This window comes from Lygodium microphyllum, chromosome 30 (genome assembly GCF_053477565.2).
Source record: "Lygodium microphyllum isolate KBCC chromosome 30, Lygodium_microphyllum_v1.1.10, whole genome shotgun sequence".
Lineage (NCBI taxonomy): Eukaryota > Viridiplantae > Streptophyta > Polypodiopsida > Schizaeales > Lygodiaceae > Lygodium > Lygodium microphyllum.
This window is the reverse complement of record NC_141164.1, coordinates 38,121,034-38,136,204: the sequence shown is the minus strand read 5'-3', so window position 1 is coordinate 38,136,204 and position 15,171 is coordinate 38,121,034. Positions and strand designations below refer to the sequence as shown.

At 38.9% G+C, this 15,171-nt stretch overlaps 1 protein-coding gene across 1 annotated transcript; it reads right to left on the bottom strand.

Annotated features, from left to right (window-relative positions):
- Window positions 1-2,497: 2,497 nt before the first annotated feature.
- LOC148009747 (glyoxylase I 4-like) lies at window positions 2,498-14,647 on the bottom strand. The gene is made up of 5 exons (XM_087672376.1): window positions 14,493-14,647; window positions 3,754-3,925; window positions 3,577-3,660; window positions 3,181-3,384; window positions 2,498-2,936 (listed from the first exon to the last, which is right to left on the bottom strand). Exons 1-5 carry the CDS (start codon window positions 14,571-14,573, stop codon window positions 2,824-2,826), a joined length of 654 nt encoding a protein of 217 aa, XP_087528502.1. The 5' UTR covers window positions 14,574-14,647; the 3' UTR covers window positions 2,498-2,823.
- Window positions 14,648-15,171: the final 524 nt, after the last annotated feature.

Genomic DNA, 15,171 nt, shown 5'->3' with positions numbered 1-15,171 from the left:
CTTATCAATTGTAGCACTCCTTAAGGATCATAGTGGGCTAGTTCTTACTATTCAACATATCTAATCCTTAAAGCTAGTGATCATCAAACTCTCGATTCCGTCACTAGTCTAGACTTCCATCTCATCCAACTCAACGACTCCATCTCACCAAACTTTGCTCTATTTACAATTCATCTTTTGTTTTAATTTTGAAAATTTTGCATTTCAATTCTTATTTTTAAGCATTTTCTCATTTACACGCATTGGAAGTGTTTTGCAAGCATTCCATTTAATACAAATTTTAAAGTCAAATGTGAGCACAAAGCCAAAAAAAGAAAGAATCAAATGATCAAAGCATTGAGCAAAAAAGGAGAACAAGACAACCAATTGTTACCTTTACATATAAAAACATTCAATAGAAAACTTTCCACACAAAAGTAATGATTACCAATTTATTAAATATAAATTATTTAAGTAGAAAATCCAAGAGAAAGACCTACAAGTATTAAAACTTGACAAAAAGATTAAATGAAAATAGAGGGGAATACAAAGACCAATTATAAACTTTACTTACAAGAGCACTCTCTAGTAAAGCCTTATATGTAGCAACAATAATTACCATTGTAAAATATTTGGTAGATTGACAAGAAAAATCAAATACCAATTCACACAAAGAGGACCCAAAAGTGTTTAAAATACTTAATATTCACCTTACAACCAATCCAATATTGCCATCTAAGCACTTAACACTAATCTCTTTTTTCCCAATGTGATGGTCTTCTATTGGTAAAGCTTGTCATAACCTAGAGGCTGTGGGTTCAAGCCCCAAGAGATGCATCATGGATAGGGGCACCTATATTCACATGGTGTGTTCATCATTGATAGGCTCCAACATTTGCTTGGCTCACAAATTATCCTTGGTGTCCATTTTAGATGACTTCATTGTTTCATGGCTAATATTTGGAGAGATTCAATGGTAAAGCCTTGGATCTAAGCGCAATCATTACCATTTTACACATTACGTAAAAGAATGTAAAATTCAAAGCAAAAACCCACAAAAGGACACAAAAATATGAATATTTAACTTACAATAAAACAAACCAAACCAAACATTGCTATGTAAATGTTTAGAGACTAATTTCTATTAGTGATAATGACTTTTACTCATTTAGAGAATGTGGTACCTATGCCTTGTCTTTTTGGCATGACTAAAGATGCACAAACTAACCAACCCAAAAATGAAAACCACATATGCAAGAATCAAAAGATGTGCATGCTTAGATGCCAACAGCCATTAATGACACACTCAAAATACAAAAGGCAAATGTCAAAAACATATGTTGTTTATGGCATTGCCCTAGAAAAGCATCAAAACATAACATGTAGGAGCTGCAATAAAATGCCACTTTGGACTATGACAAAACTGCCAAATATCGAAGCAGACCAGCCAAAGTGACAAAAGTAAGCTCTGACATGCAACCAAAAACAGCACTTCAAACACGAAGCATCAATCACTAACACTGTACATCAACAAAAACATAATTAGTGCATCAGAACTTGATCTTGTTTCGTCCCCGAAATCGGAATTCATTCCTTAGATGACCAAGGAAAAAAACACTGAGAGCATATCAAGAGGGCAAACACAAGCAAACACCAATACAACGAGCTAAACACAAACTGAATGCAAAAAAACATGTACAGAAGACAAAGTGAGGCCAAATGATACTGCATAGACTGAGCTAACAATTGCCAAAATGACAAGCTCCCTATATTCACAAAAGTGGGATGCATATAGCAGTCTTAAAGTGAATGGATGGCCATCATAGGGTGATGAAAATAAATAAGTGATGACCGACTGCAAAGGGCAGAGCCCCCATGCCACATTATGAGGCTCACAAGCAAGTAATGATCATAATGCCAAAAACCTTAGGTGTAGTCTGCTGAAACTGTTTTCCAGTCTTGCATGCAAAGAAGCCATCTGGAAATAAATGCGTGTTTCTTTTTCCTCGGTTGTCTCTGTTTTCTCCTTGCGATGAATCAACAAGATTCTTTCAGAAAATGTCCATGTAAGCAAGTTGCATTAATGTTGTCGTTCTTTAGGGATTACTAGATACAGGCAACATTTAGGCTATCATAAACCTTCCATGCCATTTTACTCAAAATGTTTATGTGAGTTTAAGCAGAAAAGAGCGATTGTGGATTTGTAGAAAACGTTTTTTTTCCTTAAGGATTGCCCATAATGTGCTTGGATCCATTGTAGCATTTTGATATTGACAGGAAAGCCTTTGTTGACTAGATGGAACCTCCAAAAACTAAGCCAACAGTATTTTCCAAAATGGAAAAGCACTCTCAAATCTAGCAATCCTGCCTTCAATGGAAGAAAATTCAAACACATGCAATGCATCAATCAAGATCCCACATCTCACAAGTCTTCTCACACTTGGAGAAGAACAGTTAACTGCACAGATCCCATATTGTTCTTGATGACTGATAAGGATAATCGGACAGACAAACTTGCTGATAGCGAGAAGTTTCCTGATAACTTGAGGAGCTCCAAATTAACACAAGAAACAAGCTTACAGCTCCTGAATCTACAGTTTTCTTCATTGTAATTCGTGGTCTAACCCTTGCACATTTCTCAGGCACAGAATTGCATATCTGTAATCACTTTTCCTATTTATATATACATTGTATAATTTTAAATTTACACAATGGCAACATTGAAACAGCTTTGAGGCAAGCAGACAAGAGTTGGGAATTCATAACCTTGCCTTTTGTGCAATCAATACCCAGAACGGTGGCCACCTGTTGACTGGAGAAAGCAAACTCTGGCATATATAAAAACTAACTTTTAGGGGTTTCATGCATGTAAGATGGCTGGCACTCCAAGGCGTTGCCATCAGGATCACGAGTAAATATAACTGGCCTTCCTGACTTGCTCATGGTGTATGGTATACCTGCCAAGTCAGCAGTTCAGTGAAGAATACTACAACCACAAAAGATTGTCAAAAATCTTTTAACTGTGTGCATGCATAGTGAGCCAATCATGTAAATAGCTGAAAATTTTATTCCTTCTGTTTCATATAACTTGCACTTCGTGAAAAGACTATGTCAATACTGTGTAAGTTGATAAAGATCCATGCCCTGAACTCCTATGGAACGAACCACATTTAAAACATGTTAAAACTGTGTCAGACAAACCTGCACTCTCCAAAACAGCTTTCAGTCGCATAGGATTCTTGACAGACACACAAATGTGGCGATCTTCTCCACCATGTGCAGGGCGTCCAACAACAGGATCAGGGTTGGGTAGTTCCATCAAATGGATCATTTCGTTCCCAACCCACAGCCAAGTGCCTCGGTAACGGAGCCTGTCATTTGGCCTCAAATTGCAAACTTCCATACCTGATCCCAGCACATACATGCATGACTCTAAGCAATTCTAAGGAAAAGCCAGAAGTGAACATACATTTATCATCATGATAAACAACAAAAAATAGAGTACAGACCACAGAGAAGGCAACAGAGAGAAGAGGGGGCCCTAACCGGTGAAACACAACAAAAGTGCACTAGATGAGATAGTGTAGATCTACACACCTAGTAAACCACAGTAGAACTCCAATGAACGCTCCAAGTTCTCACAAAGGATTCCCACATGATGAACTCCAATAAATCCAATGCCTGCTAGCCAGAGTACAGCCTTACTTTCATCAGATGTCGAAAATGTGCACTAAAATGGACTCAATAGCTCATCAAAAGGATACATGCACTTACCATCATTATCAGACTCGGTAGAGGATTCTTTAACATCAAGTGGTGTAGTGGATGCACATATCAGAGTCTGTGGTTTCCTTGAAAAGGACACATTCTTGCTCCTTACTGCCCTTTGTTTGTTGCACTTGATTTTCTGTCCTCTCGAAGTTAGGAAGCAGCAAGGATATTGAACCTGACAGCAACATCAAGTACAGTGTGCAGACGAATAATAGAAAACATTTGGAATTATACGAGTTTTTTTCAAGCATAGCACTTGTTGCACTAATGTTAGCGTTGATCCATAAAAAGTATAATATCTAAAGAAGCACACATCTTTGGGAGGGGAGAACAAAAAAACCACCATCCCTCACCCCCAGTGGTTAACAAGCCTTATAAATATGCCTTTTCAAAAAACCTAATTCAGCACAGAAAGTATAACAGAGGTAGTAATACTCTTCATCATACGTAGTCATATTAGTAATGTCTCTCAAAACAAGATATCAGGGAATTCCTTCATACACCTTAAAATACAAAAGAACAAAGAAATGACTTCTCAACGTGATCTTCTGCAGCAACCTCTCTCCATGAACCACAGTAGCTTCTAAAAGGTTTGACAATATACATATGTTTGAAAAAATGTATAAGCAAACCAGGCCTTGCAATGCTGAAACTGTTTGAAACGTGAATGGTACTGGATTGCAAAGAACACACAGACCAAAAAAACAGTAAAGAGGTCAATAATGCGACCTCTACTCCTCTGTAAGCTTGTCGTATCTTTTACTGACACCACATCTTAGGGAACAACCTCCTTTAAAAATTATCAGGTTTTCCAACTTATCATTTGGACCTTTTCCATATAACCACAATTCACACATTTTGATGTCCCTTGAAATTCGATGTCATAGAACAAGAGAATCAACACAAGGATCCTCAACATGTCTACCCAAAAGGGATAGACCATACTTAAAGCAACAAAACAACATTACATTTCTATCAAATTAGTTACCTCAAGGAGGGCAATGCCAATTCCTCACCGTGCTCTCTAGTATCATCTCATTGCAATTGAGCACTGAGGCCTCTTTTCCTCTCCAAACACTCACCTTTTCTCATATTGATCCACCATGGGCAATTTTCAATCTCTCCAAACACTCACCTTTTCTATATTGATCAACCACGAGTGATTTTTGATCTCCCACTTTGAGAAAGTGCATGTCTGGGATGTACATCATGGCAGTCTTATTGATGAATGACACCCAAGCCTTACAAGCTACTGAAAGTGAAGTCAAGTCTCCACCATCCTCAAGAACAACAAAGCCTACTACACAAAAAGAGAAGCACAAAAGTGATTTCCTAAAGAACCAAAATTGGCAACTAATATTCCAATTTCATACTGTACAAACACAACAACAAACCTCACCTATAGACAACTCCTCGTGCAACCACCACCTAAATCAAGTCAAACTTTCTCAAGTTCTTGAGCTTGACATTCTTCTCCCTTGTCTCAAGGTGCACAATAATAGGAAAAATAGATTTTCTCCTCCCAATGATGTATAACTGCACAATCTACCATTCCAAGGAGATACACTGGGGGATAAATCATTTGTAGGCCCCCAGTCATAGTAGTACTCTGCTGCTAAGCAACAATAGATCCATGGTCAGAAGACATATCAATAGGAACAATAGAGGTTGCATATCAAGAAGCCATTTCATTAAAGATGATGTCTCTACTGAACAGTGTTTCCCATGTAGACGGATCAAAGCATTTGTAGGCTTTTCCGTTCCTAAGCATAGCCAATGAACACACTCTTATGTGCCTTAGGATCCACCTTCCTTCTCTTTTCATCTAGGATATGAACATATGCAATGCAATCAAATACTTTCAAGTGACTAATGTCTAGCTTATGCCCATACAATTTCTAATACGGTGTTATTTTATGAATGCCTACAATCGGGGTTCGATTCAGCACATATATTGCTGTCATAACAGCCTCAGCCCAGTAGTACAGTGGCATGTTTTTTTCATTAAGCATTACACGGGCAATCTCCATGAGTACCTTGTTCTTTTATTCAGCCACTCCATTCTGCTGTGGACTATAACTGCATGAGAGCTGCCAGTGAATGCCATTCTTGGCTAAGTATGCATCACAAACTCATTAGATACATATTCCCTACCACTGTCAGATCTCAAACATGAGATAAAGCAATCAAATTCTTTTTCAACCTACCTCTTGAAGTCCTTAAAAACAACAAACACCTCATCTTTGAGTTTCCGGATATACACCTAGGTATACCTACTGAAATCATCTATGAATGTCACATAGTACTCGGATCCCCATACATCAGAGTGTATCAACTATAGCAGCCTCGAGTTATTCCGGACATGTTTGACAGATGGAAATCTAGATCGTTTGCCAAACTAACAAGCATCACAGACGTGAAACTTTGGCAAACTAGTGACTAGCTGCTTTCTTTGCATAGTGTGCAACCGCTAAATATTTGCATGCCCAAACCTCTTATGCCATATCTCAAGATCTCTAACAATGCCTTGACCATGTGCAAACATGGCTAATTTCAGCTAAGGCAATGAAGCATTCAATGTGAACATTCGACCATATCTGTTGCCACGAGCAATGAGCTTGCAGCCATTGCCAAACTCCTCGATAAAACAGCGATGCTTATTAAAGTGAACCTGCAAGTTTTGCTCTATCATCTGTCCCAATAACAACAAATTTTTCGTAATCAAGGGCACATGCAATACATCATGTAGACTTTTTTTCTACCCATCATGAATGACCAAGGGAATCGCACCCTTATTCTTAATGCTATGCTGAGTATCATCTCCTGTGCACACATACCCACACTTTTCTGAAACCGTGTCAGTAAACCATTCACCATGCGGTATCATATGATTAGATGCTCCAAAGTCAATATACCAAACATTATCTAAGTGAGTTTCCTAAGCTGCATGGTTCTGAACATATGTCATAGTAAACAACCTGTCAACAAAAGCATCCTCAGCATGACTTGATGATGCATAATTCCCCTATTGTTTGCCTTTCTAATTAGCTTGCTTTTTCTAACAATCTTTGGCAATGTGACCATACTCGCCACAATAATGGCAGTCCTTATCCTTGTTAACATTCATATGCATTGACTATAACTACCATGATCCTCGATCTCTACAATTGGATCTTCCCCTTGCTCAAAAGTATCCATCACCTCTAGTATATTGGCCCTATTGATTATTGGCATTCTAAGATGCATGTTGTTGAGTTCCTCTACCACGAGCGAACCCTCTTCCACAGCTACCACGGCCTCTTTGATTTGAACAAAATACTATGTCCTTGCCCTTTAAACTACTCGAACCAATAGCTAATCCCAATTTGACCTCTTCATGTATGAGCAAAGACACAAGTTCATTCAAATCTAGCATCTCAGATCACACTAAGATAGAGGTGTCAAAAGATTTATATTCATGTCCCAGACCATTCAAGGTCCCAGCTATCAAATCCTCAGCATCTACATCAACTCCCACTAGAGCTAACCGATCTACAATGGTCTTTATCTCAATCACATAATCCTGTATGGACCGTCCTTTCCTGTCCATTGTATTTAACTTCTGCTTTAGTTGGATTTTGCGTGCACTTGTGATCCTACCATAGAATCTCATCAAAATATTCCAAGAATCCTCTGGTGACTTGCAGTTCATTATCTACATGACCATTGCATCAAAAATACATAAAGACAGCCAATGCAGTACTCTTCGATGTGCCCTAAGCTGATCAACTGTTGCATTCTTTTCAAGAAGCCAATACATAAAGACAGGTAATGATACCATGTGAGAGGGTGCAACAAAAGAGAATCACAAACACAGAGAAAAGGAGACAAGAAGAGAAAGCAAGAAGAGAAGAATGATCTGCACTAAACAAAGAAGGCTAAATACAATGAGGACTCATCAGTCCTACATGTAGCCCACACCGTCAATGAGGGCACATGATCAAGCTTAATGATGACAGCATCTTTGATGGTGACGAAGACGGTGACAATGATGAAGATGGAAAGTGTGCAACCTACTGTCCATGACGGAGATGAAGAAGACTGCATCCACTTAATAGAGAACCTAGAAGACAGAAAAGTGAATAATCTGCCCACTGACTATGTCTACTATGTAGCAAAAGAACTGAAAAACTAGCCACAAGGGTAGGAAACTGCATGTGGGGCCCTTGTTGACAGTGGACTGCAGTGAATCGGTCATTCATAGTAGGGCAACATCAAATTTCAGCCAATTTTGATGATGAAACTCTAAAATTTCTCTCTCCAGCTTCCTCTCCATTCTCACAGCCAATCCATAACTTCCCTCTAAGAGATCTTGGCCAAATTTAGTTCCAAGAGGGTTCAATTGAAGAATTTCTACTGCTAAACCCTAATTTATAGCAAAAATTAGGGTTTACTAGCCACCTTGGGAAGAGTGCTCAAAAATGGGGACCTAGTTCTTGAAATTTAGCAGCTAAAATATGGGGATTTCAGAGAATTTCAAGAGGCCAGCTAAACAACAATAAGTTTGGGGCAGAATTTGTCATCCAAGGAGCACATTGAAGGCCAATCCCCAAGCAAACCAAGGGATAGATTGGTTTGAAGGCTTGTTGGTTGCTGTGAACAGCAAGATATATTGAAAATTGAAGGAGATCAAGCTAGATTGCAGTATACTTCAACCTTTAGGAATACAAGATAAAGAAATACCACAAGGGGCACAAGTTTCAAGGCCAATCTAGAAGAAAGTTGCTAATCTTGTCCAAATATCTACAACAAGGCAAATACGTCTTACATATACAAGCACACAATCTGCACAACTCAAACAAAGAAAAAAGTGAGCTCTGGTATTCAATTGATCCCATAAAGTGACTGACCCTAAGGTCACTCCATCATGGGAATCCACGGTAGGTCGGGGTATAGGGATAATAACAAAATCCCAAAGGTCATAGGCGACGAGGACACACTCGATTCTACACAACCATAACAAGTAGTTTGTCCTATCTAGCTTCTTGGATGCGGGTATTGAGGGTAGGACAAGCACTTGCATCAAAGGTGCCATCAATGCCAAACAAGAACTAAAAGCTCCGAAAGAATACAAAGGGTGAGAGTGATAAGATGGTGGTCAATCTGCATGATCCCAAGCCACATGATCCCCCAAAGCATACACGTCAGCCATATCTATCCTTCAAGAAGTACCTACGAGAAAACAAAAGATGTTGCAACTAGGATGTTCTCCACATGTTTAGGGTCCGTCCATCTGCTCGTCAACAAAGGATAGATATACAGCAGTGTAGATGATGGGAGAGATGACCCGATGCCGAGCAAAGAGGTGGAGCAATAATTGCAGATGAAAACTGGTCTTCAACCTGTAAATGTAGCCAATCTAAGGGCTAATAAACAACTAGGAATGCCCGAGAGTGGAGTACCTACAGTGAACGCAGATCTGCCCTGCTGAACTGAAAGAGAGGCCGCCAAGACTAAATCTGATGTTGCCCAAGTCAAAAAGACCTGTCCAGTGTGAAACGCAGCAAAGCTGTCCACATGTCCAGCCTATAAACTGCTGCCCTGATGTAGAGGATGGCCTGCCTGCAAAAATGCAGATATGCAAAGAAAAACACAGCCACCAAGCCAGCAATGATGTCGCCCAGGCTGAATACCTGCCGCCTAGGAGTAATGATGGCCTGCCCAACCAAAACACAAATAAGAGAAGGCTGCCTGCACCAAAATGCAGGCAGTAAATGGGTCTGTCCTGTAGCTAACAGCAGCCACCAGGTAATGATGACACTACCTAGCAAAGAGAGAAGACCTCAGGCTGAAAACGCAGGATGCAGAAGGTGAGAACAGGCCACCCTGGTCTGAAACTCAGATCTGCAGCAGTTTCAAAACGGTGCCAAGCTGGCTGATGACTCAGGCAGCGCACTCATCTTCATAGACTCCAGTTCCTGTGCATAGCTTTGATACCATGTGAGAGTGCACAACGGAAAGGAAAGTAAACATAGAGAGGAGACTCGAGAAGAACGCAGTGAGAGAAGGAACAATCTAACTACAATGGCCAAAGGATACAACGCTGCAATGGTCAGCCCCAACATGCAACTCTACACATCAGTGTGAGCGCCAACGGTAGCAAGGGGATGAGAGAATGAGGAGTGTTGGCTGATCACAAAGAATCAATGATGGATAATGAGAGTGAGAGGGTAGGCTACCTATATAGGTAGACTAGGGCCATTATTGCCAATAAAGTGGCCAAGCCCAAAATGTGGGCACCCAAGACAACCTAAATGCCCAAAAAAGAAACACACTAATGTACCCTCAAAGAAAGACAATGTCAAAGCTCCTGATGTCCTCATTTGACTCAGACTAAGGCTCACATACACGAGATGACCATACAAGACATACATGACTGCTAACAAACATGTCCTAGATATAACAGCTCCGTGTGAAAATTTTGCACTTGGATAGTTTTGTAAACAGTTGCTCTCGTCTTAAGAGACGTAAGACAATACACAAATGATTCGCATGGTCCTCCAATGACTTACTATAAATAAGCATATCGTCGAGAAAAACTACTGTTCACTTTTCAAGATACAAACAAAAAAATATCATTCATTATTTGCTAGAAAGTTGCGAGAGCTTTAGTTAATCCAAAAGCCATTTTATCAAAAATTTGATAGTGTTCATACCACGTCCGAAACACAATTTTTGAGACATCCTCTGAAGCTATCTATATCTAATGGTGACTGGACCTAAGATCGATCTTGGTGAAATGTCGCAGACCACAGAGTCAATCTATAAGGTCATCCATCCAAGATAACGGATACTAATAATCACCTTATTTAGATCTTTATAATCAATACAAAAGCGCACTGTGTCATCCTTCTTTTTAGCAAGAAGAACAGGTGAGTCCCATGGAAATTTACTCACTTCAATAAAACCCTTAGCTAGGTAATCATAAAGTTGCTTAGCTATCTTATTCTCCTCTTTTAAGATAAACCTATGAGGTTGCTAAGAGATGGAATGGCTTCCAGGGAATGCCTCGATCCTATGCTCTAATATACTATGAGATGGTGGAAGTTTGCTGAGTAATTCAAACAAAAAGACATCGGCAAACTCGTATAGAATCAGATCGAAATATTTACTCACAAATGAATTCACATTAATATTATTATTTAAAGAAATTTAATTACATTGGAAATTAGATGATTGAAATTTTAAGTAACAACATCTGAATCAAAGAAACATCTACTGAATTCCAAAGCTAATATCATATATACATTAGTTTCTATGATCCCAAAGGTTAAGCAATTCTCAATCACATGATAACGACCATCAAGTTCAAAAGATATACATCAGTTTTATAGTCAATATACAAAGAGAACCAAAAACCATGGCATGCCAAGAATGACACTGACATAGTCAAGGCTCATCAGTCGAAAGTCCAAGAGCTCATGGCATTGCTAGATCGAAAGATCCAAGCTCACTGCATCTGACCCCAACGATCCATGGTAGGTTCCCCTGCTAAAGGACATAATAAACTCCACAAAACCTTAACTTCTTGGCCATTAATACAACCAGTGACCTTTAAAAGGTCGTGTGGGTCAAACACGATTTTATTTATGACCATTGCAACTACTTGCTTTAACAAAATAATCTTCCGAAAGAAATTTAGAAGAAATACTTTGAGCTTCTACAGTATTAATTGAAGCCTTTGAAGTAGACTTCACATTTTTATTTTCAAAACATTCTCTACCACCACACACAAGTGTCCTATATCATGGCAGGCAAAGCAACAGCCCTTTGGGCGATCCTCGCTATAAGTTACTTTGTGCTCACCACTCGCTGCAATAAGCTGCAAACGCAAGGGTTAGAAGCTCCAAAATGCATTGCAAATGGTAAGCAACAACTACCAAGGATACGTCTCAACTGTAGCAAACTCGATACGTAGTCCACGAAATGATCTATCCTCTATGAAGTATAGACAGCAGTGTAATAGGGCACTAGCTAATCACAATTGTGTAGATGTACAAAACAAGGGTATACTGAGTGGCTGGGCAGCCTTCTATTTTATAGATGTGGATCCTCCCAAAGTTTGGATATTTTCTTATGGAACAACAAAAAGTTTAGTAATTTTTAACTTTTGGGGCTGTTTAAAGAGACAATTAAGGTTTTAGAAATTCACCTCATTTAACTGGTAAGTAATTTTTTTAGCTTAACAAGGCTAAGCAACCAAATACATGCAAGTGCGCAACAAATGGCTTTTGGCCATGCCAAGTCTCGTACAAGTGATAAACTACAATGCCTTAGTAGACACTTGTTAAGTACATAAGCAACACACAAAACTACCATAAGCCAAAAACTATGTGGCAACGCTTGACTTTTAATCATACATCATGTCAACTCTATGAGAGATTTGTTCTCTCTGTCAACTACACCATTTTATTGTGGTGTATACAACACTGTATATTCGTCTTTTATCCCACATTCAATCAAATATGCATCAAATTTCCTAAACAATACTTCCCCCCTTGATCAAAATGGAGAGTGCCCACCTTACATCTTGACAAATTATTAGCCATACTTACAAAGTGCTTGAAGCACAAAAACACTTCAAACTTAGTTTTTAAAGCATATACCCATGTATGCTTGGAGTATACATCAATGAAAGTACCAAGTAGTTACCAAAAAAGAGTATCTAGATTGGACTACAAATATCACTATCTATAAGCTACAGTTTGCAAACAAGCTCTCACTACAACATCTTTTGGAAAGGAAGCACATTACATTTTACCCAAAAAATCCTTATGAATATGTTTTGTAAGTGTCTGAAGAGTAGATAATGAACACACCATATCATATTTCTACAAGTGCAGCAAACTAGCAACATTCAAATAATCAAAACGCACATACCAAAGGTTTGCATTTGAAATAGTTTGCAAATTTGCAAGTACACACACCATGTCTTCCACACATTTGCTAAAACTATTGAACTTGTACAACCCACAACTAGTAAACCAAATGCAATAACTGTATCACCACATGAGAGATAATGAATTGTACATCTATCATTAACAAACTTCACAATCAAGCCAATCTTGCCAAGTGCAAAAACTCACAACAAATTCTTCTTGACCTCTAAGCATATACAAAGCATCCATAAATGTGAAAATACTACCATTAGTAGCACTAAACACAATTTGACCCAACTATTTTAACATGATAAGAGGAGTTATTGGCACATATGGCAATACAACTCTTAGGGGCAAGCTCAACAAAAGTGAACAAATTGTGTTGAGAAATAATAACTTGGAGAAGAAGCAACCTAAGAGAGCATAATTGAAAGTGCATTGAGAAGTTTCAATAGAGAAGATGTACAAGACTAAGTATACCCTAAAGTGGATAGACATATATACAAAGCCAAGGGGGGAAAACCTCTTAAAGAGGAAAAAAGGTACTCGAGTAGTCCTTCGTGTGTTCATATATATCACTACTGAAATATGGTAACAAATTTCCCCTTGAAATGATACAATGAAAAGCTAGCACTCATTTATAGGGAAGCACCAAGCCCGATGAACTGCGATCAGTCCACAAAGGAGAGTAAGCTCAAAGCTTTATCAAAAGCTTTGAACTTCTCACGAGGCAAAGCCTTTTTGGAAAAATTTGCAAGGTTATCCTGTGTTGGTATATAAGCCAAGCTGAACTATCCTGCAAAGAGTGTATTCATAACATTATGCTTATGCACCTTGGATTTAGGATTACAAGAATGTATACACATAGCTTAGAGAAGAAGCTTGAGAGAGCACAACTCAAAGTGTATTGAGAAGTTTCAAAATAGAAGATTTACAAAGCTAAATATACCCTCAAGTGAATAGGCATATATAAATCCAGAGAAAAGAAACCTCCTAAACAGAGAAAAAAAATCCCTTTTCAAACTAGTCCCTTTTCAAAAAGCAGCTATTCTCAAACTAGTCCCTTTTCAAAAAGCCCAAGAAATGCCGGTCTCCACCTTGATGGCTAGCCACAACCAATGAGAGATCTGTAGAAACAAATTCGAAAGGATTTTTCAATCCCAATTGGTAACAGAAGATGCGCATACTAGGTAGCTAGCAGTCTGGCAATAATTGACAGATACCCTTGCATTCCGTTCCTCCTGCCATTAAAAACCAAAGTGAAGCCCTAAAACCTTCTCATTGGGATTGTAGCAGTAATTGACCAATACCCTTGCATACTGTTCCTCCTGCAACTAAAACCCAAAGCGAAGCCCTAAAACCATCTCATTGGGATTGTAGCTTATAAAACATGAAAAGCTAAGAGCAATTAATTGTGTATGTACTCATTCATATCTGCAGGTGCGTATCGCAATCCCATATTAAAGCAATGGGTTTGAGCTGGACCTATGCACACAATGAAGCCAATGTGATTTGATACGTATCATTTGCCTTTCCATCCTCCATGTGAAGGATCTTTGCAATGAACCAATCATACTCGATCAAAAACTAGGTATGATCTTTATCTTGCTCCCTAGACTGAACTCAGAAAAGTGCTGGAACGAGCACGGACATTTGTAAATCGCTGGACACCTGTAGACTCAGCCATGTGATTGCAGGTATTGTGCTACGCATCTCAATATGGCAGCCAAGAACGATGAGAAATCGGCTACAGTTTCGGAAAATCCTACAGAAACAAGCTAGTAAATGATTCCGTGCAACAGATCAGCGAAGCTAAAGGCTTACCGAGACTCGCAGGACTCTTGAAGACGGTAGGAGCAGAGGTGCAGAAGCTGCATGCCACGATAAGGTGACGCCTCCCTCCATTTTCTGGAGTCAAAAATGAGCACAAAACATAGAAATAAAGGGGATAAAGTATCATAAGGCATGCCCTTTCTTTTTTAATAGCATAGTTAGTTTATAAGTTGTAGCAGTGTTATGGTTTATATATTTAGTATTATTTGTCGTTGTAAGTCATTCAGGTTATATGGCTATATATAGAGACGACTGATCATCTAGTAAGAGAATGTGGTTCTTGTTATAATTCCGTCAATTGGTGTTTGTCCACATATGATCTACTAGTTGGCCAGGTCATTCCATCAATTAGATTGTTCATCCATATTATATGATCTACTAGCTAGCCTGGCCGACATTGCTGACCAAACCTGCTAACCGTGCTTCATGAGCTGGCATAATTGCAAAGCTTGCAAGTCTATGCTTGGCTTGCTTCACATGCTTGTGAGCAAAGCTAAGCAATTGTATTCATAGGGTTGTTTCCCTTTGCTCACAAGAAATAATACAAATAGTGTGTTTCATTCATGCTCTATGTATAATGATGTGTGTCTAATTGATTCGTAATTGAGTAGTTGCCTTGCAAAGAAAACTTGCTTTACTCATATCCCATGTATGAAGCTCTTGTGCATGC

What these genes read in the sequence shown, in the direction of transcription:
- LOC148009747 (XM_087672376.1), bottom strand. Translation starts at nt 14,573, where the DNA reads ATGGAGGGAGGCGTCACCTTATCGTGGCATGCAGCTTCTGCACCTCTG. An exon ending in CAAGAGTCCTGCGAGTCTCG is followed by an intron (nt 3,926 to 14,492) that starts GTAAGCCTTTAG and finishes TGTTGCTGTCAG; the next exon opens with GTTCAATATCCTTGCTGCTT. An exon ending in AGCTGTTTTGGAGAGTGCAG is followed by an intron (nt 2,937 to 3,180) that starts GTTTGTCTGACA and finishes CTGACTTGGCAG; the next exon opens with GTATACCATACACCATGAGC.